General features: G+C 40.8%; 1 protein-coding gene across 2 annotated transcripts in view; it reads left to right on the top strand.

Moving 5' to 3' along the window:
* Positions 1–4,732: 4,732 nt before the first annotated feature.
* TMEM117 (transmembrane protein 117) overlaps positions 4,733–27,793 on the top strand; it is a 529,693-nt gene continuing 506,632 nt past the window's right edge. Inside the window, exons 1-2 of one of the 2 annotated variants that reach the window (XM_079938385.1) lie at positions 4,733–4,884; positions 14,045–14,349. In XM_079938385.1, the coding sequence (XP_079794511.1) occupies positions 14,073–14,349 (277 nt within the window). In that variant the 5' untranslated portion in view covers positions 4,733–4,884; positions 14,045–14,072. Of the gene's footprint in view, positions 4,885–14,044; positions 14,350–27,793 lie in introns of those variants that run through there. The other variant, XM_079938386.1, reaches the window with a different exon arrangement.

The following is a 27,793-nucleotide window of genomic DNA, read 5'->3' as shown; positions in this document are numbered from 1 at the left end:
ATCAGTGTATTCTGGGTACAGTGGGGCTCGACATTTACAATTACGTCTGCTGAGGAAAATCCTGGCAATAGAGTCATTGACCTTTAAATACCAGAAGAAAATTATGGATCAGTTTCAAATTTCTATTCTTGCCTCTTTGGAAACAAGGGAATTATGCTGTTTATATTTGGAGTGTGCAATAAGCATCATCTTGGTTGACCTGTTGGAAGTTAAAAATGATTTTGCTTGGAGTACATTAAATCACTGATGAAAGGGTTTCCTGATAGACTTGATACAGACTACTGATACTTCCGCCTATAGTTTCCTCTTGCTTTCAAAGGACCATTTAGAGAGCATACAGTTTGGTCATGATCAAAGTTTTCACCAAATTTTGAAGTGTATATTGAGCCTGTCTTTTCCTTTTTTTAAAATACAGAGTATAACTGTATTATTAATCTACTGGGATAGATGAAGCAAACAGAAGAACATCATCTCAGGTGGTTACTTCTAGTTTCTGCCCTCTTGGGTCAGACTGTACAAAGGAATTATATATAAACAAGACATATTTTAAGCCTGTCTGTCTGCAGGGTTGACTCTGTATGTGGAAGTAGAGTAGGTAGAAGACTGGATAGTGGCATTTGAGAGTTTCCTACTTAAACTATTTATATCATTGCCCTGACATTGTCTGAAACTGTGGTCAGTTTACTGCCTATAAAGAAAAGAAATGGAGCTGTCTGGGTTAAAATATGGATGGGATGAGTGCAAGATATGCAGCTCTGCCATCTTGGTTTCTTCTTGGGGCTCCTATCTATAATACCATTTTCAAACACTGCTGACCAACACTAGAGAAATGGTTAATTTCTGTGAGTAAACACTCACCATCTGTGCACTGGACCAAAAGATTTTGGTCTGGAGGAAAGTTTTCATAGAACATAAGGTTTGATGGGAAGGAAGAATGGCCTTTATTGAGAGCCTATCATGTACCTGGCATTCTATAGGTGTCTTACACACATTAAGGCACTTGAAACTCCCAGTAGTTCTGTGTGGTAGGTGGCAACTGGGATGGAAAGAGACTGGAGAATAGGGAGAACAGTAGCCTAAATCCTGAATAGGATCTGTCCTTGAACAGGCCAAAAGACCTACCTTGGGCCCATAAGTCCATGTCCAGATGTAACATCTCACCACTTTAATGGTGAAGAAAAGAAGATCTAGGGATTCTTACGGTAATCTTATAGTAGCAATTTGCTCAGAGTTGCAGCTAGGGTTGTGATGGAACCAGAATTCACACCCATATTCCTTACTCCAGGCCTCCTAACTGTAATACCCACATCCTTTTTGAGGTACACAGGGGGGACATATAAGATGAGAGGTTAAAATGTGGGCTGGCGAGACACACTGCCTGGTTTCTGATCCTTACTCCACCACTCTGGCTAGTCGAGAGATCCTGCATGAACTGCTCAGTCTCTGCTTGTCTCTTTCCTCAAAGGCAAACATAGAAGTGAAACTAACTGCAGCATCTCACAGGTCTGTTGCAGAGATTAAACATTTTAATACATGAAATGGGCCTGGTGCACAATAAGCCTTCCGTAAATCAAGTTTTTATCACTACATGTTATTGTGACAAAGATCAAGTGCAAAGGCTATTCTCCTGCCTGGTTCTTAGACAGGGGTGAACTGGAGATCATGGATGGCTATTGAAGCAAAGAGCACAAGCTTCTTGGTCAGTGGTAAAAAGGGAGCATTGATATTGAAGAAAATCCTGCTCGTTTCAATATTTTGCCTTTAAGTGGTCCTGGAGAACTGTATTCTTTAAAACTTGAGATCTCTCAATTAAGAACAAATAGTAAGCATTGGTTAAGTTTATTCTTAAAATTATTATTAAAGGAAGCCTGACCATAAGTTAAGAAGGCAGGGATCTAAAGGTAGGGTAATGAGTACCATGTAACTGAGGCCAGACATTTCAGTTCTGATTAACTGAAATTCACTCTAGTAGATACCAGAGTAATTCAACCAATCATGGAGTGGAGTGAGTTCTATTTTTCAAGTAGACAGAAGAGAAGCTGCTCAATGATTTTTACCCCAATATCCTTTGAAATACAATGTGTTGTACACACTGTCTTTCAGGAACAGGAAAAGTGTCTTTTGTTTTGCTTTGTTTTATTTTTTTGGGGGAGGGGGTGATAGTTAAGAACCCACAGTCCTCAGTATTATGCTGTACAATTTTTGAAGCTTTAATATTTTCCAGTTTTAACTGATTGAAGATTCTTTGCTTTAAATGAAGACATAAGGAAAATATAGCATATGGTGAAGAGGTGGAGAAAAGGGAAGCCTAGTACACTGTCAGTGGGAATGTAAATCGGTGCAGCCACTATGGTAAACATTATGGAGATTCCTCAGAAAACAAAAAATAAAACTACCATATGATCCAGTAATCCCACTCCTGGGTATACATCTGAAGAAAACAAAAACACAAATTTGAAAAGATACATGCACCTCAATGTTCATTGCAGAATTATTTACAATAGCCAAGATATGGAAGCAACCTAAGTGTCCATCAACAGGTAAAGAAGATGTAGTATGTGTACATATATATATATATATATATATATATATATATATATATATATAATGGAATACTACTCAGCTATAAAAAAGAATAAAGTTCTGCCATTTGCAACAACATGGGTGGATCTGGAAGGGTATTATGTTTAGTGAAATAAGTCAGAAAAAGACAAATATTGTATGTTATCACTTATACATGGAATTTAAAAAATAAAGCAAATGGATGAATATAACAAAGACTCACGGATATACAGAAAAAACTACTGGTTACCAGTGGGGAGAGGGGTGGGGGGAGGGGCAACATTGGGTAAGGAATTAAGAGCTACAAACTACTATGTATAAAATAAATAAGCTACAAATATATATTGTACACCACAGGGAAATATAGCCATTATCTTATAATAACTTTGACTGGAATATAATCTATAAAAATACTGAATCACTATGCTGCACATCTGAAAGTAATATAATATTGTAAATCTACAGTTAAAATATATATATAGCATATGGAACTTATGTTAATTAGTTACATGGTTTAATAATTTTTTGTAAAATAATCCTGATTATAGTTACAAAACCACAGTAGACTCTAATAGTTAAACTGTGGAATTAATCTGCTATTTATTGAGCCATTACTATAACTCATTATGGTAGGTATTGAGGATGCAATGGTGAGTAAGATTTAGTCTCTGCCCTCAAAGAGTTTATTGTTTAGTGGGGGAGAAAAAGAAGTTGTAAAAAAGTACAGCAAATGTAAGAAATGTCACAGTAAAATGTACAAAGTCCTAGCATAGGAAATAACTTTCTGGGAAAACTTGTGAAAGCTTTACTATGCTGAGAGTTCCATAAGATGATCACAAAGTGTGACTACAATGTAGATATATGTGGTCATTCTTAGAAGTAGAACAAATGTCAAACTAGTGAGAAGTATGGCAGTGGACTCCCAACGATCCCTGTGTACACTAGCTACACTGCAGGACTTGGGAATGGCTCTCTCTGTACCATCTCAAAATCTGCTGACATCTCAGCTCTCCCCGTTGCTACCCAATTTATTCCTGAATCATGCTGCCAGTCCAGGAGAGAGACTGTTCTCCTCCTAAGTTTGCTACTGTTAAGTAGGTATGAATTATCCCGTTTTCCATTTGACTACACAAACTAGCGGTCACTTCTGTTAGCATGGAATATCAGTATGCCGGATAGCCGTTTTTAATACATTATAAGCAACCTGTAAATTGAGGTAGCAGTTGTTATTGGGTGTGGATGGAGACAAGGCCACACACATATATAATGGAAAAGACGCTACAACAGGAAGAAAGGAACCTGTTAAACGTGGTCAGAGGGTCTTCCTCCTGCATGCTGCAAAGGAATCACTTGAGCACTATAGAATTATAGTTTATTGAGAGCTTCAGGCTGCAAAAAGGTTAAAAATTGTGCTCCTGTGTGCTTCCGTATATATGTGTGCATAAATGCATGTATGCATTTATATATGTGTGTATACATATGCAGCTCACTTCTAAGTGTGTATGAATGTGTTTGTGCTTATAAAAGTGTGTACATGTGTGAATATATGAGCATATGTTTTGTGTAAGTTAGACAGGCTGGAAAGTAAGTTTCAGACTTCTCAGATCGTCGCGGGCTCTGTCTCTTCCCACCCCCAGCCCTCCACGCCACCAATAGACAAAAGCAGGAAGGATGCCCTGTGACCCGACCGCGTTAGAAAGTTTGCAGCTCTTAGAGGACATTCCACCTGGGAACCTCATTGGTTGCCCGCAGGATGGTGGGTTTTATAAGAAGTCGGCCGATTCCCCCCAGGAAGAAGGGGCTGCTGTTGACAGGCTAGGCTGAAGCCCTGCCGCCCCCAGCCGCCACCCCCTACCCCTCCGGGTACCGAAGTCGGTCCCCGCCTGTCGCCGCCGCCACCGGCTCTGCAGCGGAGGGCCCGGCCCGGGCAGCTCGGCTGCGGCGCAAGACCCGCGAGCTGGAGTCGGGCCGCGGCGCGGGCCCGAGAGGAGGGAGCGGGAGGGCAGAGGCGGGGGCGGCGGGAGGCCATGCCTCCAGCTGCGGAAGCTGCCGCACAGCTGGAGCCGGCGCAGTCTGCGCGGCGCTGTCGCCCTCGCGCTCCCGCTGCCCGGTCCGCGGCCGGCGGACTTTGCGGAGGGCCCCCGGCGTAGGCGGCGACGGGTGTGGGCCGAGCCGGTATTTATAGCTCGGTGACAGCTGCGGTGGCAGCGACGCCGCCGGCCCGTCTCGCCGCGCTTCCCAGCGAGGCCGCGGGCGCGGCGGAGGGCTGCGCTCCACCGGGTCTCCCGAGTGCGGACGCCCCGAGCCCGCGCGGCCCCCTTGGTGAGTACGCGGCCCGGGCGGCCGCGCGCGCCTCCCCCGCCGCTCGGTCCCGCTGCGGCGGAGCCCTCCCGGTCCGGCCGCCCGCAGCCGCGCCGCCTCCTCGTCCTGCCCGCGACTGCGGCCCCGGCCGCGTCCCCCGGCCCGCTGCCCAGCGACTCCTCTCCTCCCTTCCCGGGGTCGGCGCGCCGAGGGGCAGTGCAGTGCCCGGGAGGGGGGCGCGCACCTGCCCTCCAGCGAAAGGAGGAGGAGGAGGGCTAGGGGAGGGCTCGGGGCTCGGGGCGGCGCGGGGGCGGGGGGCCCTCAAACTACCGGGATCCGAGGGTGAGGGTCGTCGCCAGGACGGACGGTGAACTTTCCTCGCTTCAGGGGTTCCTAGGATGCGAACAGAGTAAAAGCCCCAGTATTGTTCGTTAATTAAATTAACAGGTTGTAGTTCAGGAGTGTTCGCCTTAAAAAACAAACCCCTCCAAACCCCACAAAACTTCAGTGTTTGGGTGTTTACTGTCTTCATCGTGATTAATAAAGCTATTTGTCGAGTCCTATTTTTGAAAATGCCAGAGGCCCACAAGTGTGTTTGACTCATGTGGGTCCACTCTGGCTGCCCTTATTCATTCTACTCGCTGTGGAACAATAAACGAGTGTGCGTGTATGAGAGAGAGATGCTCGTAAACATCACATGCTTATTTTAGTATTTATGTGTAGGTAGAAGTCTCATGAGCAACATTTTTTTTTCGAGTAAAAGTATGTTGAATAAATGTATTTGAATAAATGTATTTTCCCCCTAGTTATAAATGATATGTTGTTTGAAATCCAGAGGACTTCCAGGAAGATTTCAGGGTTTTGTTTTGTCTTCAGAAAAAAAGTTCTTCCAATTTATTGAATGTAAAGTGTAGTAGAATCCCTGTAAAAGCAATTTTTGTTGTAAAGTATTGAATTTTTGCCATGCTTATACTTTCCAGCTCTATTCCTTCTCCCCCAATCTTTGTACTTTAAAGGTAATTATGGATTTTGACATTTTGCCTCATATTTATTCCCACCCCATCCCACCTTCACCTGATCCTTGTGATCAGAAACCAGTACTTGTTTGTTGTACTTAATTTGCTTCTTAAAACTGTCAGCCAATTAAAAGCAATTTCAGATATGAATGAATTTTATTTTATTCATTAACTGTTACTTTATTTGGTGTTGTGTTTAGAATATGAGCATGGCAATTAATTTTTTATCATCAACACATGTAATGAAAAGGAAGTCTAAATATTTTTAAAGAATTCATTGGTGATTATTTTTCAACTTTAGGACATGAAAAGGACATTTTGATCAAAATCTTGCCATTTTGATGGAAAGTTGGCTAATGTGTTAGTTCAGAGAGAACCCCTGAACTGCTTTGCTTTCAAGTTTTCTATTTTAAACACTTGCATGGGTTCAGTGCTTTGTTATGCCAAAGACTGAAGGACAATAACAAGGGAAGAACATAATTTAAAGGTTGAAACTATGTGAAGAGAAAGTCTAGGAAGTGATTTATGGATGCGATCCTCTGAATTAGCTAGGGTACCACAAATACAATCCTGGTATTTGTACAGAGCCACTTATGGTGGTTTCATTGATTGGCTTAAAAGGTTGATTCTTATTTAAAGGGCTGTGTGGTCTCTTGCATTGCACTAAAAGTAAGAAGTTCCAATTTTACTTCTGTTATTATCGCTGTTTGTATTTTTAAAACCTGTATTAAGCATTTGCATTACATAAAAATACTGTGTGTCATCCCCTCATGCCTGCCTGCCCTTTCGTCTAACAATTCAAGATAGTAAACTAAGACCTATCCTTACCTCAGGACTGGTCCTGAGGTTTTCTCACCTTCTGACATTTCTCATTTTACAGACTTGGATATTCCATTATCCAGAGTCTGTTCTGTCTGGAATGGAATATTCAGTGCTTTTTTCTCACCCAGGACTGGTCTGTTATCCAACCGTCATCACACAGTTTTTCATTTACTCATCCATCAGCAAAGATTTATTGAGTGCCTACTAGGCGCACATCATCATCTAATTCTTACCCTTGCTCCCTCCCCATTGGAAATTTATTAGGTGTTATACTTTTCAGGGTAGGGAATACACAGTAATTAAGAGTATTGACTTTGGGGTAATAAAGAGATAGTTCTCTCTGCTTCTGCCAATTGGTAGGTGTATGACCTTGGGCAAATTATAACCTTTTAAAATCTCTATTTCTTCACTGGTGAATCCAAAGGTTTGGTCTAAATGTTAATTGAAATAATGCATGAAAAATGCTTGCCAAGAGCCCAGCACATAAAAAGCACTACAAAATGTTAGTTGTTATTATGTTGCCTGTCTGCTCCAACAGTGTTCATCTCAAGAAATGCATTCCCATCTCAGGAAATGGCAAATCCATTCTGGGGTTTGCCAGGCCATGTCCACATCCAGTCTATCAGTACATCTTGTCATCTCTTCTTTTTAAATGTACCCAGAATCTGATAAATTTCCAAGCATCAGGCAGAGTGGTCAGATTGCCTGACTCTCTGCTGCCCATCTCCCACAGGGTGAAGCCCACATGGTAGGATGGCCTCAAGGCCTGATGGTGATGCTGCCTCCCAGACCTCGAGTCCTTTCATACTCCTCTGCACCCACACCCTGTCCAGTCACACTAGACTCCTGGCTGTTCCTTAAATGCACTAATCATGCACCCAGCACAGGCCTTTACAATTGGGAGTTCCCTCTGTCTGGATCACTCTTTCCCCAGATATCTGCTTGCCTCGCTTCCTTCTTTCACGCCTGGGCAATTGTCACCTTATAGTGAGGGCTTCTTCAACTTCCCTCACTCCTGACACCCCCTATTAACTTTCTCCTGTTTTAATTTTCTCCAGCAACTTATAACTTTCTAAAATACTGTGTGTTTCATTTTTCTCTGTTTAATGTCTGTTTCCCTCAGTTGAGACTCTAAGATGCAGGGCAACAGGGGTGTGGTCTGTTAGTAACCTTCCCACATAGGCCAGTGCCTGGCACAAATAGGCAATTGGTAAATCGTGAACAAATGAATGAAGAGATTATGGAATTAGCATGGAATTAACAAAAAGTGGACTTCACCACTTTCTGTGTATGATTTTAGACAAGTAGCTTGACCTCTCTGAGCCTCATTTTCAATATTTGTAAATTAAGGAAGATATTCATCCTTTATGTTGTTATATTAAAATCCTTTGACACTGAGAGTAACATGTGAAAAGCACTCAGTAAATGTAATATAGAGTTGATATTATTTTCATGCTCATGTTTAATGGGAATGACCAAGAGACACTTGTATTTTAATAGTGGTCCTCAGGGTAGGAAGTTCCTGAAAGTGACCAGGCACTTTACAAATGAAATCTCCTTTAGTCTTCACTACAACCCTATGAGGAAAGTACTTGCATTAGGATTCTGCTGGTGAAGAAATGGAATCTCAGGGCGGTTAGGGATTCCCTCAAGGTCACGGAGCTAGTGAGTAGCAGGGTCAGGTAGAACTGGACCATATTCCTCCCACCGCCATTTGTTTTGCCTTCCTGATTCCTTTGATCATTTCTATAAAGTCATTCTAACGGTGTGATTTCACCCATTAAGAACACTAAGAGGTAAAATGTGACATAAACATAGGCTATCGTTATTTATCTTTTAAGGAAACAGTATTCAATAATTTAAAGTTCTGTCTGCCCTTTTGATAGGCAATTTTAAAAGCGATGATTTCCTAGGGATTAAATGAAATGATTGTAAAAAGTGTTCTGTTAACTGCAAGGAACTTTACATACATTAGCATAATACTATAGCTAGGTAACTGAAGAAAATACCCTTTAACTTTGTCTTGTACGAATACAGCCAAGAAGTGTCCAACACACAGCTGTCTGCTGCACAAAGTGCATACTGCAAAAAGTAAAGCACAAGAAGTCTTTTTAAACATTATGCTTTAGGAAATTAGACTCAAGGTGCTGGAATAAAGTTCACACTCTTGGCAGAGACAGGTGCAGTCATCTTTAATAAGCCCTTTGACAAGAGCTAAGAAGGGTTACAGGTGAATTTTCAGACATAAATACCAGGGAGCTTCAAAAACTTTGGAGAAATTCTTTTTTTATCCTAGAACCGTGCTCCACAATGAAAACGATGTTATTACCTGGTTAGGTATCACTAGATGCTAAGACCTACGTTAGCAGAGCTGGGCTCTGAGGGAGTTTTACTTGGCTAGTAACAGTGTATTTTGTATAGCATATTTTATTAGTTCTTCAAGGACTTTGCCATATGCATTCATAAATTTTTTAAAATAGAAGTGGTACGCTCTATCTTGATGATACTTGTCATTATGCAAAAAGTATCACCTGAGCCAGGGTTCCTGCTGAGGAAACATGAAATTCATATTCCTGAAGTCCTTGAGTATTTTCACTTATTTGTAAAAATCCTAATAAGTAAGGAAGGCAGGGTACTCTTGGTGTAATCAAACAAATTATTACAACAATTATTAAGGTATTGATGTTGTCCAGGTCCAGTACGTGCTTATCTTTTACGTAAACTGTTGGAGGCGCCTCCAAACTAGTCTCGCCATTTTCATCATGCCTCATACCAGTGGATCATTTTCCAAGCTGGCAGAGAAATCTTTTTAAAACCCTGCTCCAAACAGTTTCGGATCTGAAAACTTTGAATCCATAGTGTCTACTCAGTAAAATACAGAACAGTACTTTTGTATAATCTTCCTTGAACTGGCCCCAAATTATCCTTAACTCTCCCAGGATACTCCCAAGTGCTCTATATTCCAGCCCCACAGAACTACTGATACATCTCTGTGCCTGTCCCAGATAGCCTTTCCTGTGCCTTTGCTCAGCTGATCTTCCCAACTTGAGTGTAATTACCCTACCTTCCATTTTTCCATTCTTAGCCTTTAGTACCAGGTGAAATACTGGCTTGTAGTAAAATGCATGACATTTCTAATATCTACTCTAAATAATAGTCCCTCTAGAGTTGGAAACCATGACTGAAGGCCTGTGGATTATCAGACAGTATATAAAGTTTCAGCCTGTAGTTAACCATCATCTTTGTCACTGCTATTAGGTGAAAAAGCAGAGGCTTCCAAGGTATTGCTGGGGGCATCTACCTAATGATGATATTATCAGGAGAGAGAATTGAATGGTGTGAATTAGTCTAGTTCTCAGAGGTGCAGTGTTCTCCCCAAGCAGAGTTGGAAAATCACAGAATGAATATCAGTGATGCGTCGCAAAAGGACAATCAGATCGACTCAACTACTTATACTGATGCTCAAAGAAGGAAAAAATTCGAGGAATCCCAGTTCTTTCTGATCATGCTACCGAGTCAGTTTGAATAGTAAAAGTAGACTCATTTATCCTACAAGTACTTTGAATCTTTTATATCAGTGGGCTTTATTATTAGGAACTTTATACACAACATGAAAAGGGCAAGATTTTGGAATGTCTGTCTTCGCGTGGGGAAGGTGTAGCATAGAATGTTGAAGCCACGTAGCTGGGATGTGAATGCTGGCTGTGACATAGGCTTGTTTTGTTCTGTCATGCAAGTTACTAAACTCAGCTTCAACGTTGCTTACAATAGATTATCTCTTCATTGGACTGCTATGAAATTTAAATGAGATGTCTGTAAAGCTCATTAGCATGGTGTGGGCTATATGCTAAGTCCTGAATAAATGTTAGCCTTAGTAATAATGATAACAGTGCAGAACCTGGGGCTGAAATGAGATAGGAACTGTAGGGGTGGGCATGGGGTGTGTCAGTGCTTGTTCCTGGCTGAGTCATCCTTGCAGTCTTTGGACTCAGCTGTTCTTCTCTTCCCTTAGTGGAAGGAATGGCAGATTGCTCTGCCTTCTCGTCTCACCTAAATGAGGGGACTGATCTCCGCTCAGCTTATCCACTAGGTGCTTACTGATTACCCACTATGAGCTCAGCACTTTGCTTGCTCTGAAAGTAAACAGCCCCTTCTCTGGGGACTTTGTGTTCTAGTGAGGGAGACAAACACATAAAAAACAAATCATTTCACTGTGATCTGCTAAGAGCTACGACAAAAGCACATTTGTTTATGATAAAAGCTCAACTGTGGTAGCAGAATTGAATTTTAAAAAATTAAAAAACATTTTTAGACTGTGTACACAGTGGAGCATTGTCAATTTGAACCACCTCAATCCTGGATTGTTAACATTAGAGTCACCAAATGGTTGTACTGATCATCAGGATGCCTTATGGGAACTCCAGAGAGGAAAGCAGTTTTGGTGCTCTGGATAACAGGCCGAGATCACTTGGCAAACTTTTGGCAACCTTGTGTACGAAGTCAGGAAGCGGAGATAAGCACAGGTGTTGTTTAAGTTATGATGTAGGTTTGGAAATTTGGGGCCCTCTAGAAGACGTCGCTTCCCTTTAGTGTATGAGGCAAGAATAAATAACCACGTTTAGCATAAAATAAAAAGACCAAATGATCCTGTTCACTAAGCTAGTGTCTAAGTCACTGAATCTAGTTAGGGGAGATGAAGACGAAGCTGTAAACACGATGGGAACTATTTATTGCAACAAACACTTCCGGCTTTGTTGTGGTATATTAGATCAAGGGCTAGGAATGGATTTTGATTGAAGTGCTGGCTCTCCCACTCGCTAGATATGCAAATTACGTAGGCAGCACCTGCTCTGCTCCTTTGTTTTCCTACCTGTAACATGGGAATGATAGTAGCATTCACAGCATGCTGTGGGAATTAGGATCTCTACTAGGGCAGGATTGTTTTCAGTACTATAGCTCTCTCTCTTGAAACAATATAAATATTGGAGAGGAACAGCTGTCTCCAAATTGTCTGAATGTTGTAATTCAGTTTGGACATGTGGACATTACATAGCCCACAAAGCAAGGTTCTGAAGTTAACAACAGCAACGATAAAATAAGTATATGCCAACTCTCCACAAAGCATTTATTTAAAAAACAATCAAGGTTATATGTAGTCAGTGTTCTAAATCCTGCTGCCTTGCTTGTGTGTGGGTGGGGAAGGGAGGTGGTGGGACAATTACACCAGAATTCCTCACTGGTAGGAGAAGCAATGTAGAAACCTGTTAACTTGTTAACTGACACCCCTGTCCAGTTCTGATGGGCATGTAGGAACTACTCCTGCTTCAAGACTCATTGGCCTTGAGGTATTTCTATGTATTCTCTTCTAATAGTGGTCTTTCGACATTTTCAAAGATGTTGCATAAAATCAAGTTGACAGCTGACCCATTCTGGCCTTCTAGCCTATTGAATACTGTGAAAATGCATGATGTGTTTTCTTCTTCATCAGTTTCTCTGCTCTCTTTGGTGTGAGAACCACACAGGTCTTTGGGTGATGAACCTCACATTAAAAAAAAAAAAAAATCACCCTTCCTTAGCAATCTGGGCTACAGATGCTGGGAACAGATATTTTGGAGTATTCATGAAGATCACAAAGGACTTGTAATTGCTTAGAAGGTTTAGAATCCAAGGCACAGTAACTATTTGTCGTGCTAAATTTTACTGCCAGTTGTTTTGTGTGTTTACGTAGCTTTTCTAAAATAGCTAAGCCAGGTCTTCATTAGCTTAGATAGTGGGTTCACTTGACATTCATCAGCCCAGAATGCTGGACTGGAACTTGGGAGCCAGCCTTGGAGCCTATCCTCAGATCTTCCATTGACTTCCAGTTACTTCAGGTTTTTGACTTGCTCTCTGTATTTTTAGCCACGTGTAAAATGAGAATTTTATTATTATTATTATTACCCCAGATTTAATCAGCTTTCTTGCGGGGGAAAAAAAGAACTATAGCTTAGTCTGAGCACCACATGGGCTCACCAAAACTGAACCCCAGAAGTAGATAGACTGAATCACCCAGTCCCACACCTGATGGACCTAGACAGGCTTGTGTTCCTATGGGCAGGCTGGCTCCCAAAGAGGAAAGAGAGAGGAGCTGAGCAAGACTTAGGGGGTGGGGCCTGGACATCAGCATTTTAGGAAAGCTTCTGTACTCAAAGTGTCCATCCACGTTAGGGCCTGGCCCTTTAGGCATATCACATATTTTGCAATGCCTCTGTGCCTTTGCACATGCCTAGATTGAGCATCCTTGCCTCCTTCACTGGGGAAAAAATCCTACTGATCCCCCAACCTCCAATTTGGGTATGTCCTCCTCTGTGAAATCTTCCCCTTCCTCTTCACTTCCCACAAGCAGAGTTGCCTAAAAGCTCTCCTACATGCAACTACTCTGCCATAGACTTAGCTATTTCATGAATCTTATTCTGTGTTGAAATTATTTGGCAAGTAGACTGTGAACATTTTTGTAAAAGCCCACACACACACACATTTTTGTCAATGTGAAAAAAAAAAAAGAAAAGATCTGAAAGTATATCCATCAAATTATTAAGGGACCTTAACTCTGAGGAGAGGGGTTTGGTCAGAGGAGGATTTTTTGTTTTTAATAAATAAATCAATACATTTATTTATTTTTGGCTGCGTTGGATCTTCATTGCTGCCCGCGGGCTTTCTCTTGTTGCGGGCGCGGTGCGCGGGCTTCTCATTGCAGTGGCTTCTCTTGTTGCAGAGTACGGGCTCTAGGGCTCAGGGCTTAGTTGCTCCACGGCACATGGGTTCTTCCCGGACCAGGGCTCAAACCCGTGTCTCCAGAATTGGCAGGCGGATTCTTAACCATTGCGCCACCAGGGAAGCCCAGGAGGATGTTTATATTTTGTTAATATGTCCTCAGTTTACCTCTACATTGCTTTAATTTTTAAATGATATGTATTATGATTGTAACATAAAAATGATAATCTAAAAGAGGAAGAGTGTTGCATTATTTTTTTTTTTTGCTGTATATTGCCTCCTGAGATGATTTTTACCTATGATTTCAGTCATCATGCCAATTTTGGACCATGATCTGCCCTCTCATGTCCCTCCCTCTCCCCCTACTCTTTCCAATACTCTCCTTCTTTCCTAAATCCCCATAGATCAGAGGTATGATGAGATGATGGGGAAGGGCCAATCCTCAATCTCAGGCTTGTCTTGGTGCCATAAATAGGAACAGGTCTTTTCCAAATACCTCTCTATTGAGCTGTTATAAATCTGAACAGATAACAGGAAGACAGAGACTACTTGTTTTTCTGCTCTAACCCTGTGTATCTTTTCTTATGCAGGTAAACTACGGAATTGAAGTTTTGAAGGATGGGTAAAGACTTCCGTTATTATTTCCAGCATCCCTGGTCTCGGTTGATTGTGGCTTACTTGGTGATCTTCTTTAACTTCTTAATATTTGCGGAGGACCCAGTTTCTCATAGCCAAACAGAAGCCAACGTTATTGTTGTTGGAAACTGTTTTTCATTTGTAACAAATAAATACCCTAGAGAAGTTGGCTGGAGGCTTTTGAAGGTGCTTCTATGGCTCCTTGCCATTCTCATAGGACTAATAGCTGGCAAATTTCTGTTCCATCAGCGTTTGTTTGGTAAGTACCCATGAAATGTAATGCAGATAATTATTTAATTCTATACTCCAGGATAGAGCTTTGTTATTTCTAAATGCCAGTTTAGAATGCATTTCAGTTTGCCTTCCAGCCTTAATTAGTTATGTGCTGTTGTAGCTCTGGTTCTTCAACTGTTCTGTGTTTAATGGTGTACTTTTCTATGGCCTTAGGAATATTAGCATGAGGTAAAATTAGTTCTAAACTTAATTTTATAAAATGGTGTTACATCTAACATGATTGTATGTGTAAGCTTATTTAAAGAAGACATGTAAATAGCTCTTTTCCCATAAGTAGTACCTAAGTATGATATCATAAAAGGTTTGTAAATCATAGAGAGAATGCTTCCATATCACACCACATTCTCATTAAAGTAAGTTAACCATTGCCCATATATTTACACATATTGTTCATTCAGGGAATTAGAACAGGAACTCTTATTTTTTCCCCTCATTTCTCTCTTTCCTTTTTTTTTGTTTTTGAACATTGGCTTTAGGATGTTTATTTTGAGCCTGATCAACCACAGAACACTATTATAGTAAGGAATCTCTTGGTAGTAAGCAACAGAAAAAGAGACTAAATTTGTTTAAGTTTAAAAGGTAACTTACTATACGGGTATTGGGATATTTCACAGAGACCAAGAGTAGAATTTGTTTTGATAAATGGGATAATGGAACCAGTGGCTTGAATTCTACCAGGATGTTTTTGTCTCGACTTCTCTCTCATATCTGCTTTATTCTCCTTTCACACTGAAGATCAGTTTACATCCACTTAGACAGACTGGCTTGACTCTTGGTCCCAAGCTTAAACTCTTAGATTTAAACGAAGTTGACCCAGGTTGGGTGTGGTTCCTACCTCTGGCCCAATCGATTTTGGCCAGGAGGTGGGTGCAATTTATTCAACAAATTCATTGGTTACTTATTATGCCAGGCACTATTCTAGACATCGAATCAAAAAAGCAGGGTATCTGCCCTCATAAACACATCCTACAGGAGGGAGAAAGGTTCTAAACAAGTAAATGTATAAAATGTAAAGAGGTGATAAATGCTATGGGGAGAAAGAAAGTTTTAAATGCTACTGGGTCAATTAGGGAGAGAACTTAGCAATGAAACTTTGAATTTAGCAATTATAAGATCATAGGTGACCTAGTGTGGGTATTTTCAGTCTAGAAGTTTGGTGAGAAACAGATGGCAATGGTTTAGGGAATAAACAACAAATATATATGCATACATACACATAACATTATATATATATTCTTCTCAATCTCTACTCCTCAAACTGTTGCCATCTGTTTCTATTGCATAAACGTATAAAATGTACATATTTTATATTATAAAATATGTAGTTTCAAGAAATTTGATGAGGAAATGGAAGAAGGAAATGGGAAGTAGCTATACATGGAAAAAAGGCTAAGGGGAGATTTTGTTTTTCTTGTTATTTTTTTATTTTTATTTTTTGCGGTACGCGGGCCTCTCACTGTTGTGGCCTCTCCCATTGCGGAGCACAGGCTCCAGATGCACAGGCTCAGCGGCCATGGCTCACGGGCCCAGCCTCTCCGTGGCATGTGGGATTCTCCCGGACCGGGGCACGAACCCGTGTTCCCTGCATCGGCAGGCGGACTCTCAACCACTGCACCACCAGGGAAGCCCCTCTTGTTATTTTTGATGATGGTGATTTTATTTGAGGAGTGAGATTAATTGATCTGCTTGTCATGGGGAAGAAGCTAGACTGAAGTGCAGGTAAAGATATAGAAGGAAGACAGCATCTCTGAAGGTTGCTTTGGTCTGTGACTTAGGACACAGGCCACAAACAGTGGCCTTAGAGAGGACAGGAGGAGACACCCCGGTTCCTCAGAAATAGTCATGAGTGAGATCAAGGTTGGTACTCTAGTACATTTGAGTTGGAGGAGTAGAGAGGTGAGTGTGCTCCCACCTGGTGATTTCTATTTCACTACGAGGAAGGAAGAGCTAAAGATAAAGATGGAGGGATCGATGAGCAAGGGGCTTAAGAAAGTGGTCCAACTTCGGAAGAGCTACTCTAGGGAATATAGATGTGAACTGACTAGGACAAATGAAAGGGTTACTGATGATCACCGAGGGCTGAGGTGGTTAGTCGCTATAAATTTGAACGATACCAATCTGAATAGTGGAGCAGCTTTCTCTGTGAGAGCTCAGTCACCTGGAACAGAATTGGAGTGATTCACCTGGTCGGGGAATACTCAGGCTTGCTGTACTGGAAACAAAGGATGGAAAATCAATGGAGAGTTCTAGTAAAAGAGGTATTGATTTGATTAGTAGGGGGTTCTGGCTGGGTGTGGAAAGGAGGTGAGGAAAACAGTGGTTTCGGAGGAGTGGGCAAGGGCCTGAAGATTTGGATGAAACGGAACAGGTGAAACGGGAGTAAGAGGAGGGAACGGACTGATGGGTGTGGTTAGATGGCGTCTTGGAACAGAAGTATAGGCATTCTTTAGTGGTGATTCCCAACTAGGGTGTGTTCTTTAGAGAGTGGGCGCTGAAGTTAAATGGAGAGTTGGGGGTCATTGACACAGAGGATAACTGGGAACTGGGTGTGAGCTGGGCCATCCACTGAACATTGAACAAGCATGGTGTTGTTTATAGTAATCATATGGATGGAAGAGGTCAAGGGGAGGGGGTAAGCGAGAGACGGTCAGTTTTCAAAAGTGGGCGAAGGGTGCTGAGCAGGCAAAACAATAGATATCCATTACAAGCAATGGCTGGATGCATCTGTAATCCATTCCATAAACTTGCTCAGGGTAGAAAGCTAAGGCAAGCTTAGACCAAAATATACAGTTTGGAGAAAAGTTATCAGCCTATATTATAAAAGACTGAATGAAAATCATATGGTGGAGGTAATGATATTAATAATAAGGGCAGATCATTTGGTTTTGTAATTACTGCATTTCATTAGGTTATTCTATTGCCGTCCTATCTCTTATACTAAAATCACATTTAGTCATGGCTTACTTTTTTCTTTTTTTTTTTTTTTGCGGTACGCGGGCCTCACACTGTTGTGGCCTCTCCCGCTGTGGAGCGCAGGCTCCGGACGCGCAGGCCCAGCAGCCATGGCTCACGGGCCCAGCCGCTCCGCGGCATGTGGGATCTTCCCGGACCAGGGCACGAACCCGTGTCCCCTGCATCGGCAGGCGGACTCTCAACCACTGTGCCACCAGGGAAGCCCCATAATTCACTTTTTTAAAAGGCCTTATTTAAACCTTTAACAATTTGTAGGTGCAAGTTTGTGGTAGGTGGTGGTAATGGTAATGATGGTGTATGTATGTTGAGAAGAGTGGGATTGTTCACTACAAGTACAGAAATTTTTGTTACAGAAATTGGAATGGTTTACAAAATAATTAGAATCATTTTGTGTGATCAAGTAAACAGTTTCTTTTTATTTTTGTAATTCTCCAATGAAATGCCAAATAAAAATATTAACTAGAGTGCCACTACCGCTTTCATTTCATTAACTTGAGTCTTCCCTCACTTATTTTATTATGGAAAGTCTCTTCTTTGTAGATTCCAAAAAGACGACACAATATTGCCATTTTAAAGCATGCGTGAGGAAGAGTGAATGATTCCGTGATCACTTGATTTAATCCAGTTCATTGGTTATAAATTTTATTTTTTATGAGACATGAATATTACAATGCTGTGGCTATTTAGTTAACAACATGAAACCCTCTCATGATTTATAATTTGTAGTGGGATTTGTCCCAAATAAAAATGCTGACTCTTGCAAATTGGAAATTGCTTTTTTTTAATTTTTTAGCATCTTTATTGGGGTATAATTGCTTTACAATGGTGTGTTAGTTTCCGCTTTATAACAAAGTGAATCAGTTATACATATACATATGTTCCCATATCTCTTCCCTCTTGCATCTCCCTCCCTCCCACCCTCCCTATCCCACCCTTCCAGGCGGTCACAAAGCACCGAGCTGATCTACCTGTGCTATGCGGCTGCTTCCCACTAGCTATCTACCTTATGTTTGGTAGTGTATATATGTCCATGCCTCTCTATCAGAGACAGAAACGATTAAATGCATTTAAAACTATTCCCCTCTCACCTGTGCTGTATGATTGGAATAAAATGAGAGAGTTGGTTTTCCTACATAGTAGCACTAAACTTGTAAGACTTCAGGCTGGTCACAAATTTCCCAAATGCAGAATATAATTTAAGAGCACATGTGAAATGAGAATTAATACATTTTTAAAAAATTTCTTTAGGTTTAACACTGAATCTTGTTGAGGTAAGTATTATATCAGGATTTATGAAAATTAGATTCCATTGGAATATCAGTTTATACTTTTCCAGTGCCTCTCTTTTCAACTTTTTTGGATGATTCCATTGTTTAAAAAAATAAGTGTGTGTTCAAATAATGCATCCTACCCTTTTGGAGGATTATACATTTGGGATATCCATGAATAGAGAAATCTAAAATTATTATGCTGATAAGGCTTACATAGAAAGGGGAACTTAATTTTTTGAGCTTATTGAAGAAATCATTTTTATTCCAAAAAAAGAATTGAAATGAATTACAAAAACATTTATGTTTAATACAATAGGAATAGTAAATGAGTACCACAGAATCAAATATGTTTTGATTTCATGAGTTTTGCTACCGTGTTGGTTTTGAGCTTCCTTGGAGGCAGGGCAAAAGGGGAAATGTGATACATTACATATCTTTGGATATCAGAAATGATGAAAATTGCAAGTTTCATGGGGGAATTTTTCTTTGCACTAAATTCTAGAATTTCTTGCCCTAAACTCTGGTAAGGAATTTTTTTTTTGGTATAAGACACACTGCATGGTGAGGTGGCAAGTGCAGAAATGGATTTCGTATTCTTGTGTTTTAAAGCAAACTTTCATAAAAGTTTAGAGTATAACTTTTAAGCATAAAAGAAATTTGTGATATTGTATTCACTGAAAGTAATTCTATGAAGGGCAAAGTGATCAGGGTCTAAATAATGCCTTCTGATTGAATAGCTTTATCTAGGGATGGATATTAGAACATCAAGATTATGACAAATGTATTTCTCAAACAGACTGCTCTTGCTATTTGTATCCCTTCATTTCTTTTTGTTTTCTAGCATGTGCAGAAAGCCTCTATTAGTTGCACTTTTCTTTTTTACATGGATGAAGGGCAGGCCGACTTAGACTGCTCTGACAGGTATAGTGTATAGTAATGATGCTGGACCTGTTAATATTGCATAGTTCCTTTTTGGAAACATATATATTCATGTATATAGTTATTTGCCTAATTATTTCATTAATGTTTCATGTCTTAGCCATACCATAAGCCGCACAAGGGCAGAGATTGTGCTGTGTTGCTTATCATTTAATCCTCAGTGCCTAAAACAATGCCCGGAATGTAGTATTATTTGATAAATTTGAATGAATAAATAAATTAATATTCCTTTGTCTTTTACATGTTATCTTTGCCAGTGTTGCCTTTTTACTGTAAGCTATAGAAGAGTATTCATTTGTTCATTTATAAAATACCAGACATGGTCTCTGCTCTCAAGGAATTTAAAATCTGGTTAAAGAGATAAGATGCATATGCATGAAAAATTAATTACTCTGACAATACAAGGAAATGCACATCAAGTATCAAATGTACAGACTGTGAGAGTTGTGGGAATTCAAGAAGGGAGGTCACGGTGGGCCAGGAAGGGGAAAGAAAACTTTGCTGCCAACGTGGGATGTAAGGGAGTCTGAAGCATGAGTGGGATTAGAATAGTCAAATATGGTGCAAAGAATTCATTACAAATTTTAGGTCATGAGGTAGATGGTGTGAGCAAAGGAGGAGAACAGTTTAGATTTTTTTTAGAGTGGGGGAAAACTGAGGAGGTCATGCTCATTTTGACTGGAGTGAAAGGTTTGTGTTAGGAAAGAGCAGGAGTTGCAACAGCAAGGTAGGCTGAGTCTGAATTCTTTGTCTTTTTATGCCAGTCTTGTACTTTGGTCTTTCTCCCTTCTACTGCAGTATTTGGATCAAGGAAAGTATTTGAACAAGATGGGAGATGATGGCAGGATTAATCTTGAAGCAGAATCTAGAGGGAATTGGAGAGGGAGAGGTTAAGGGAGTAGAAAAGAGTAGGAAAGTATTTTTGGAGGCTTGTGCAGTCATGCGGGCTTGAGATAGTTCAGGCCAGTCTGGAATAGGGGTGGTACAGTGGGCATCAGGGTGGGGATTCTCGGAACCTTGTGAAGCCTCAACAGCTGATGAGATGTGAGGAGGTGAGAGTAAAGGTGAAATTATGGGTGACTAGGAATATTGGGATGAATGACTAAGGGAGTGATTATCTTATTAAAAAAAGAAAGACTCATTAGGGGAATCCAGTTAGAGAAGATAATGAGTTCAGTAAATGATGGGTTGAGGTAATGAGAACATAGGCAATGGCCCATTTACCTTGAATAGTACTCAGTACAGCACAGTATGGATTTATGTACCTTAATCCAAGCCCACCATTTCTTATCCAAACCTCGAGACCAGACATGTTTCAGACATCAGTGCATGTGCTTACATTTAGTAGCTTGCCCTGTGGGACTGAGGAAATACTCCATCATCAAACACATCGGTATATCTGTAGCTGAATGTATATGTATGTGTATGTGTATGTGTATATGTATAAGTATTCACATCAAGTGGTATAAAGGCTATAAACAGCCTCAAATCAGTTCAGTTTAGGTCTTGCTGCTAAATGAATTCAGGTTTGGTCAGGTCTTACCAACACATCAGTTACAAATATAGAGTCTTTTGGATTTCAGAATTACAGTAATTGGATAATGGACCTGTACTTGACTATAAGCAACATTTCATATAAATCTTTGGTCCCCCCAAGATATCCACCTGCATAGAAATCACAATTCTTTTTTAGAAGGCTGTGATTTTTAAAAAATTATGGTTTGACTGATAACTAGACATCTACAAAAGAAAAATACATGTTGAAGGTTTTTTTCTTTGTTTATATTATGCAAAATATTAAAGAGTTTGCTGTTTTCTGTGTACCTATGTCTGTTTTAGTTTTAAACAGGAAATTCTAAATAAAGCATTCTCAATACATCTAGAAATCTGAGGAAACAAATTCTAGGGTTTTTTTCTTTCATTTTATTTAAACAAAAAGCTGTTGCCCATAAAATACCAAGTAACTCAACAATGTTTTGTCATTTAATGGATTTAATAGAGGTAAATGCTTGTTTGTTTTCTATTGTCTTAGCTTTAAGTCTAGTTTGAATTTTTTTTCCTTTGTGTTTGAGCTACACATGTGATTTTATCATTTTAGAATAGAAAAGTTTAAGACATTCCAGAAAGTGTGGGTAAGATAGTCTTGGGGATACAGGAAGATCAACACATGAAGAAACAGATTTCATCAGATATTTAGGAAGGAAAAACTATTATTTTAATGCAATGATGTGGGTACGATCTGACCTCTTTTGTGTTAATTTAAGATCTGAATACCCGAGTAGTGTAAATGACTCTGATAGTTGATAGTAACTATCCTGATAGTTTATAGTACATTAAAAATAGTATATTTATTATTACCCAGGGTGATTGTCAACAACTGATTATTTTAAGTATTGCATTCTCAAGATGATAAGTACTTCCTTTTGCAGGAATTACTTGAACAAATGCTATGTATGTGGTCAAATGATACTTAGAATATCTACAGTTTTAAGCTTTGTCTTCTCAAGATACAGTGTTTGATATTCATGATCGATATTATTTAAATGTTTATTACCATCTTCATTCTCAACCAATGTATACACAGTGCCAGAATCTTCATTTTTCTACATGCTTGCATTGTCAACACATAATTCCTTTATGTGGAGTAAAATAATTTTGAGCTCAGAGTGACCACAGAATTCATGTTAGAGAAAATGTTATACCATTGCTTGGAGTGGCCTTTAACATGGGAGAAAAAAAGCAAGGTTTTTGATATGAGAGGTTAGGAAAGGTAAGCTGGGAAAATGATATTTAGCATTAAAATAATCCCCAAGGAACACCCCTCTTCAAAGGGGAATTTGATGTCTAATAGTTACTGAACTTGGTAGCCCTTTACAAAAAACTTCTCCTGTAACTTTAATGTTCTCTCTCATTGAGCAGGAAAGGAAGGTGAAGCTGGAAACCCCAACTGTACAGCCGCTTCCTCCCATACCTGTTTATCAGGTGCCTTCATTAGTTTGCAGTGCAGCCATTAACACTAAAGGGCCACCTGCTGCAGCTTCCAGTGTGCTGGGACTGTCTGGCTGCTCTAGTTCTCATAGGACAGAGGATACAAACGCTGTAAAAAGATACCTCGAGGACTTAATAAAACTAACTCAGGTTAGAGCATTGTAATTAAGCAATTATTAACCAAGTACCTTTCTCGGTACGTTTTACTGTACTTGGTAGAGATGAGCAATTCAGGGGCCAAGGTACTCTTTGCTTTCCAGGTCCAATCCTGGCCTCCACTTCTTCTTCTCATTTCCCACCTATGGGGGGTAATGGCATAAATTTCTTACGAAAGCAGCTATCAAATGGAATTGCCGCAACTAGACCCTCACACACGGTGCTAAGAGAAACCGCTTCACTGATGAGTGAAATATAACTTGCCAGGGTGGAACTAGCCAGCTGGTTAAACAATACATAGTAAAATTGGAAGCGAAGAGTGCTTGATCACTTGTTCATTTAAAACCACATTGATAGAAGTTTTGTTTGTTTTTCAAATAATAGGGTAAATAGTCTTGGGTGGGAGAGGAGTGTGATTTGAAAGGACACTGACAAAAGTTTTCCGTGGTTTGTTTTCTTTTCTCTTTTATTAATGGTCATACCTAGAATCATTTCTTGAATCAGGTATTTTCACTGGCTTGAAGTCTGCGCTACTTGGGAGGGTGATGAACTAACAAGGGTGTTAACAGTCGGCATCATCGGGAGATCTATTTCGAAGGGTGAGTGTTGGTTTATGGGAGAACGCAGGAGAACATTCTGATGTGGTAGCTGTGTTGCTTTGCAGGATTCCAGATAGAAGGGGGAAAAAAGGCCATTAGAAGACCTGGGGGTGCACAAGGGGTCAGGCTGGAATACGGGGTGCACAGCCTTGCCAAAGACAAAGTCTAGTTGCTTTCTGGTGGTGGACTTGAAGCTGCATATTTGATTCTGAGTATCAGTGGTAGTCGAAGCAGTTCTATTGTTTTTGATTTGTATTTTTATTGTGGCTGTGACTCAGACTTATTAGTGATGGGTAAATAGAAATGTACAGGGTTGATTTGCCTGGCTCCAAGGTCACAACAATAGCCAGCAGTAAAATTGGAACATAAACTGAAGCCTCCTGGTTCCCAGACAGGTGCCGTTTCAGGCATCCCAGATGGGGAACAGGCAGCCGGTGAGCCTCAGGACTGGGTTGTGCAAGGCCACTCCCCACGGCTTCGCTCCACTTTGCCTGCGTGCAGGGATCTTTTCTGGCACCACCTCCTGCCTGACCAGCCCTCTGTTATGGACAGAGAAAGTCATTTAGTTGACCCCGCGAGAAGTTGTACAGTTCCCGGACAGAGCCTGTCATTGGTGCTGACCCAGAAGATCTCAGCATGGTGTTCTCTGCCCTGGCAGCCATCAGTAATCTCACAGCCTGTGCTGGACTTTACTTCTTCCCTGGATTCCAGAGGAATGTGATCACGCTTCAGGATTTCCCTAGGCTTGTCTGTGCTCGTGATGATTCTTTGTGTGTCCTTGAGGACACGCCTATCGAAATGGATAGACCCGCTAAGAGTTAGGTGAGTGTGTACACACGGAAACCTGGGAGAGCGAGTTTGAACTTACCTTCCAGCAGCCCGGGGAAATTAACGTTTGTACTGTAAATTTTAAACTCCATATTTTCCTGCTGCTTCCACATCCCTATGAACAGGCTGTGAGCACCTGACCCAGGTGACCAGGTGCACCAGTGTGAGGAGACTGGCCTTTGCCACAAGTTCCCCTTCTTGTCCTCCCCTGACTGTGGCCTAGTGACATTCAAACACACCAGTCAAATCCATCACACCTTTTGATTATGTGGCCCTGACCGCCCGTAAAGGTACTGGCCTGCGGGTCCTTACTTTCTTGCACCCCGCCTGGCTGATTGAGATTGCTCCCTTGGCCCTCCAAGCCTCTGACCCTGTGTGGCCTCCCTGTGGCATGTCTCTCTAGGATCTGTGAGTATAATAAATATTTTCCTTTGTCTCTCTTTGTGTTTCCTCTTGTGACTGTACCTGACTGACCATCTCATGAGAGAATATAAAACAGTGCCTTGCTGCTTCATGACCTATCTCCCTCTTTCTTTTATGTCCTTCCCAATTGATTCCTGTTTGAACTGTACCATTTTTCAGCATCATCACTGACAAACATCAAGTACCTCTCATTTGCAAGGGACAGTGCTAGGTGCCATGAGACACTGTCTTTCAGGAGGTTGCAGTGAGCTAAGAGATTAGACACATGCATGAAAATACAGCTGTACTATAACTGCAATGCCAGCATATGATAGTTGCCATGTAAGCAGGATGGGCAGTCTATTCTGAAGGGGCAAGAGGTCATTCCCAATAGAAGTGGTTCAATAAGTCTCCTTAATAGGAGCAAGAATTCATGGGAACCATAGCATCTCAGTGTGAATGGAGTTGGTGAGAGCATCCTTGCTATATTTTCAGCCAGTATTTGAGCACCTCTAATAATGGTGAACTCACCATCTCCCAAATACTGTGTATCTGACCACTGTTTCTACAACAGTTCCTGAGTCTGAATCTGAGCCTTGCCTTGCACTCCCAGTAGGATTCTGTTGGAGAGAGAAGGAGGGCATTCTAAGCTGGAGAAATGGCAAGCACAAAGTTGTGGGGAGGAAAAGGACAAATAGTTCTGGGGTATAGTGTGAATCTGCATCAGCAGATTTGAGGCGGGAAAGGGAAGCTGCAAGGCAAATTGTGGAGAGTATTGAGTTTCAGGTTCAGGAGCTTAAAATTTATTTTGGAAACGATAGCAAGCCATGGAGCATGTCTGTCCCTTTCAAATTTTAAATTACAAAAGTAGTACAATCTTGTTGTGGGGAAAAACCCAAACCCTAAAATATGTGAAATCAAAGAAGAAAATCTAAATCTTTGACCACAGGATGACAAGATCAAGGTACTGTTGTAGGAAGATGAACGCAGGATGAGTTGACCTTGAGGCAGGGGGTGTGCTTCCGTGGCTGGGGTGCACCTGCCCTCAGGTGATCAAGGCTTGATTTAGCAGAGGCAATGAGGATGGGGTAGCAGGGAAGGAAGGAAGAGAGGGTGTGAAGGAAGTTCAGGCACACTCACTATTCTTCTCCTTTTATTGATAAAAATAAGATTTGATTTCAAGTACTGCAGTTTCCTGAGTCCATGCCTATCATTTACCAAACATAAGATATATCAATCCATTTCTAAGATTGGAACTTAAATTATCATTAGATCATCCTACCTTCTTTTCTAAGTTTGCTGAAAGAAATGAATATATTATTCTGGTTACTTGTAACACTAGAAGACACTTTGGGAAAAAAGATTTATGCTCACAGATATAAATAAAGCTGTGAAGACACTAATGGCACTGAATTTCTGTTTTGAAGCTTAGTGTCTGTTTGCCCTTGTCCACTCCTTTGAATCATGCTCTTTGATTTGTCTCAATTCACTTGCAAAGTATAGGAATCTTGATTATATAGGGCTTTATTTTGTTCATTCTGTAAATATTTACTGAGCATTTTCTAGGCCCTGGGGATCCAGCATTGAACAATACAAAGCTCCTACCCTGATGGAGCTTATGTTTTAGTGGGAAAAGATGGACAATAAACAAATAAGTCATCACATGTTATGTCAGAGGGCAATACCTTCTGTCATGACAATAAAGCAGGAAAACTCTAGGGAGGGGTCTGGGAAGTTGCTGGAATTCCCTCTCTGAAAAGATGACATTTGAGCAAAGGCCTGAAGGAGATGAAGAAGCAATCCAAGTAGATTTTTTGGGGGAAAGACTACAGAAGAGAGCAGGGCAAGCCCCAAGGCACTCGTGTATTTTGAGTGTTTGATGAACAGCAAAGAGGCCAGTGGCTGAGCAGAGTGAGCAGAAATGAAAATGGAAGTGGGGTTGAGATGTGCTGGCAAGATCACAGGCATCTCATTGTAAACAGTCCTTTTCCCTTAAGTGCAAAAAGGGGAACACCAATGAACAAACACATCAGCGTGACTTTAAGAATGTAGTTTCTAAGATAGATATACTGTATTTAAAATCGGTGTTTTAGTGAAGCCCTTGAGCCCTGCTTCTTGGTTTACTCTGAAATAGTGCACAATCAATGATTTTTATTCTGGCAATTTCTTTACTCTTCTGAACTCCCCATTATGGCTCTTTTATGGGGGTTGTCACCTCACCTCCCTCCCTCCCTCTAGTGGGATATAGAAGGGAAGAAAGCTGCTTTTTTAATGGTGGGTTTTTAAGTGATTTTAAAATTTTAAAGGCACTCTACTCTGTGCCTGTTCCCATCACTGCCGCTAGCAGTATTCACTCTGTAGTGGTATTTTCAGCAGTGGAGGTGGGGAAGACGTTCCTGGCGGCAGCCCCAATTGTCTGTCCTGACTCTCACATTTCCCCCATAGAGTTTTAAGCATCTTTTCTTTCTCTAGGGATGAATAGATGTTCTGTCCATATAAGGGGGTGGGGTGTTGTAGAGATGGAGGTTCACAGCCCTTCCTAGGTTTTTCCCCCATTATAACCCCAGCCATGAGTCTGTTAGTTTAGCCCCAGGAAAAATGACCCTATTCATTTATTTCTAGGTTGCTTTCCTGCTTCTATTTAGAGCCTAAATAGATTGCTAGACTGTCCCCTTTATTAAATTTTGGAAACACAAGCACTTGACAATCCTTGTTTAAACCAGGACAGAGAATTTATTTAACAGCTGAATTTTAGATGGCAGATCAAATTGAAAATGAAAGAAGAGTATTCTTACTCTTTCTCAGAAAACTATCAGCAGTGGGTGGAGGGAGATTTTCAGACAAAATACTTTGAGCAAGTCTAGATTTTCTAGCCCTAGATATACAAGAAGGATTAATGAAAGAGATTCATTCAAGAGGTATTTCTAGAGTGCCTGTTTTATGGGAGACCCAATTCCAGGCACTGGGGATACAACAGTGAATAATAATAAAAACAAGAAGACACTCAGGATTCTTTTTCTCATATGTTGTATGCTCTGGTGGGGATATATAAACAATAGTGGTCATTCATGCAGTTCATCAAATATTTCTGTCTCACACATCTCTGGAACATGGTGGGATTGTACTTTGTGGTCTTGTAATTAATTCTGACTGGTTAGTTGTGAGCAGGAGTGGTGTGTAGCACTTCTGAGCTAGAGCATTTGATTGCATATGCAAGACACTCTGGTCTTGTTTCCTCATTTCCTCAGCAACC

Source organism: Stenella coeruleoalba (assembly GCF_951394435.1).
Source record: "Stenella coeruleoalba genome assembly, chromosome: 11".
Classification (NCBI taxonomy): Eukaryota; Metazoa; Chordata; class Mammalia; order Artiodactyla; family Delphinidae; genus Stenella; species Stenella coeruleoalba.
Note: the sequence above shows the minus strand (reverse complement) of the source record. Positions and strands in the feature narration are given on the sequence as shown.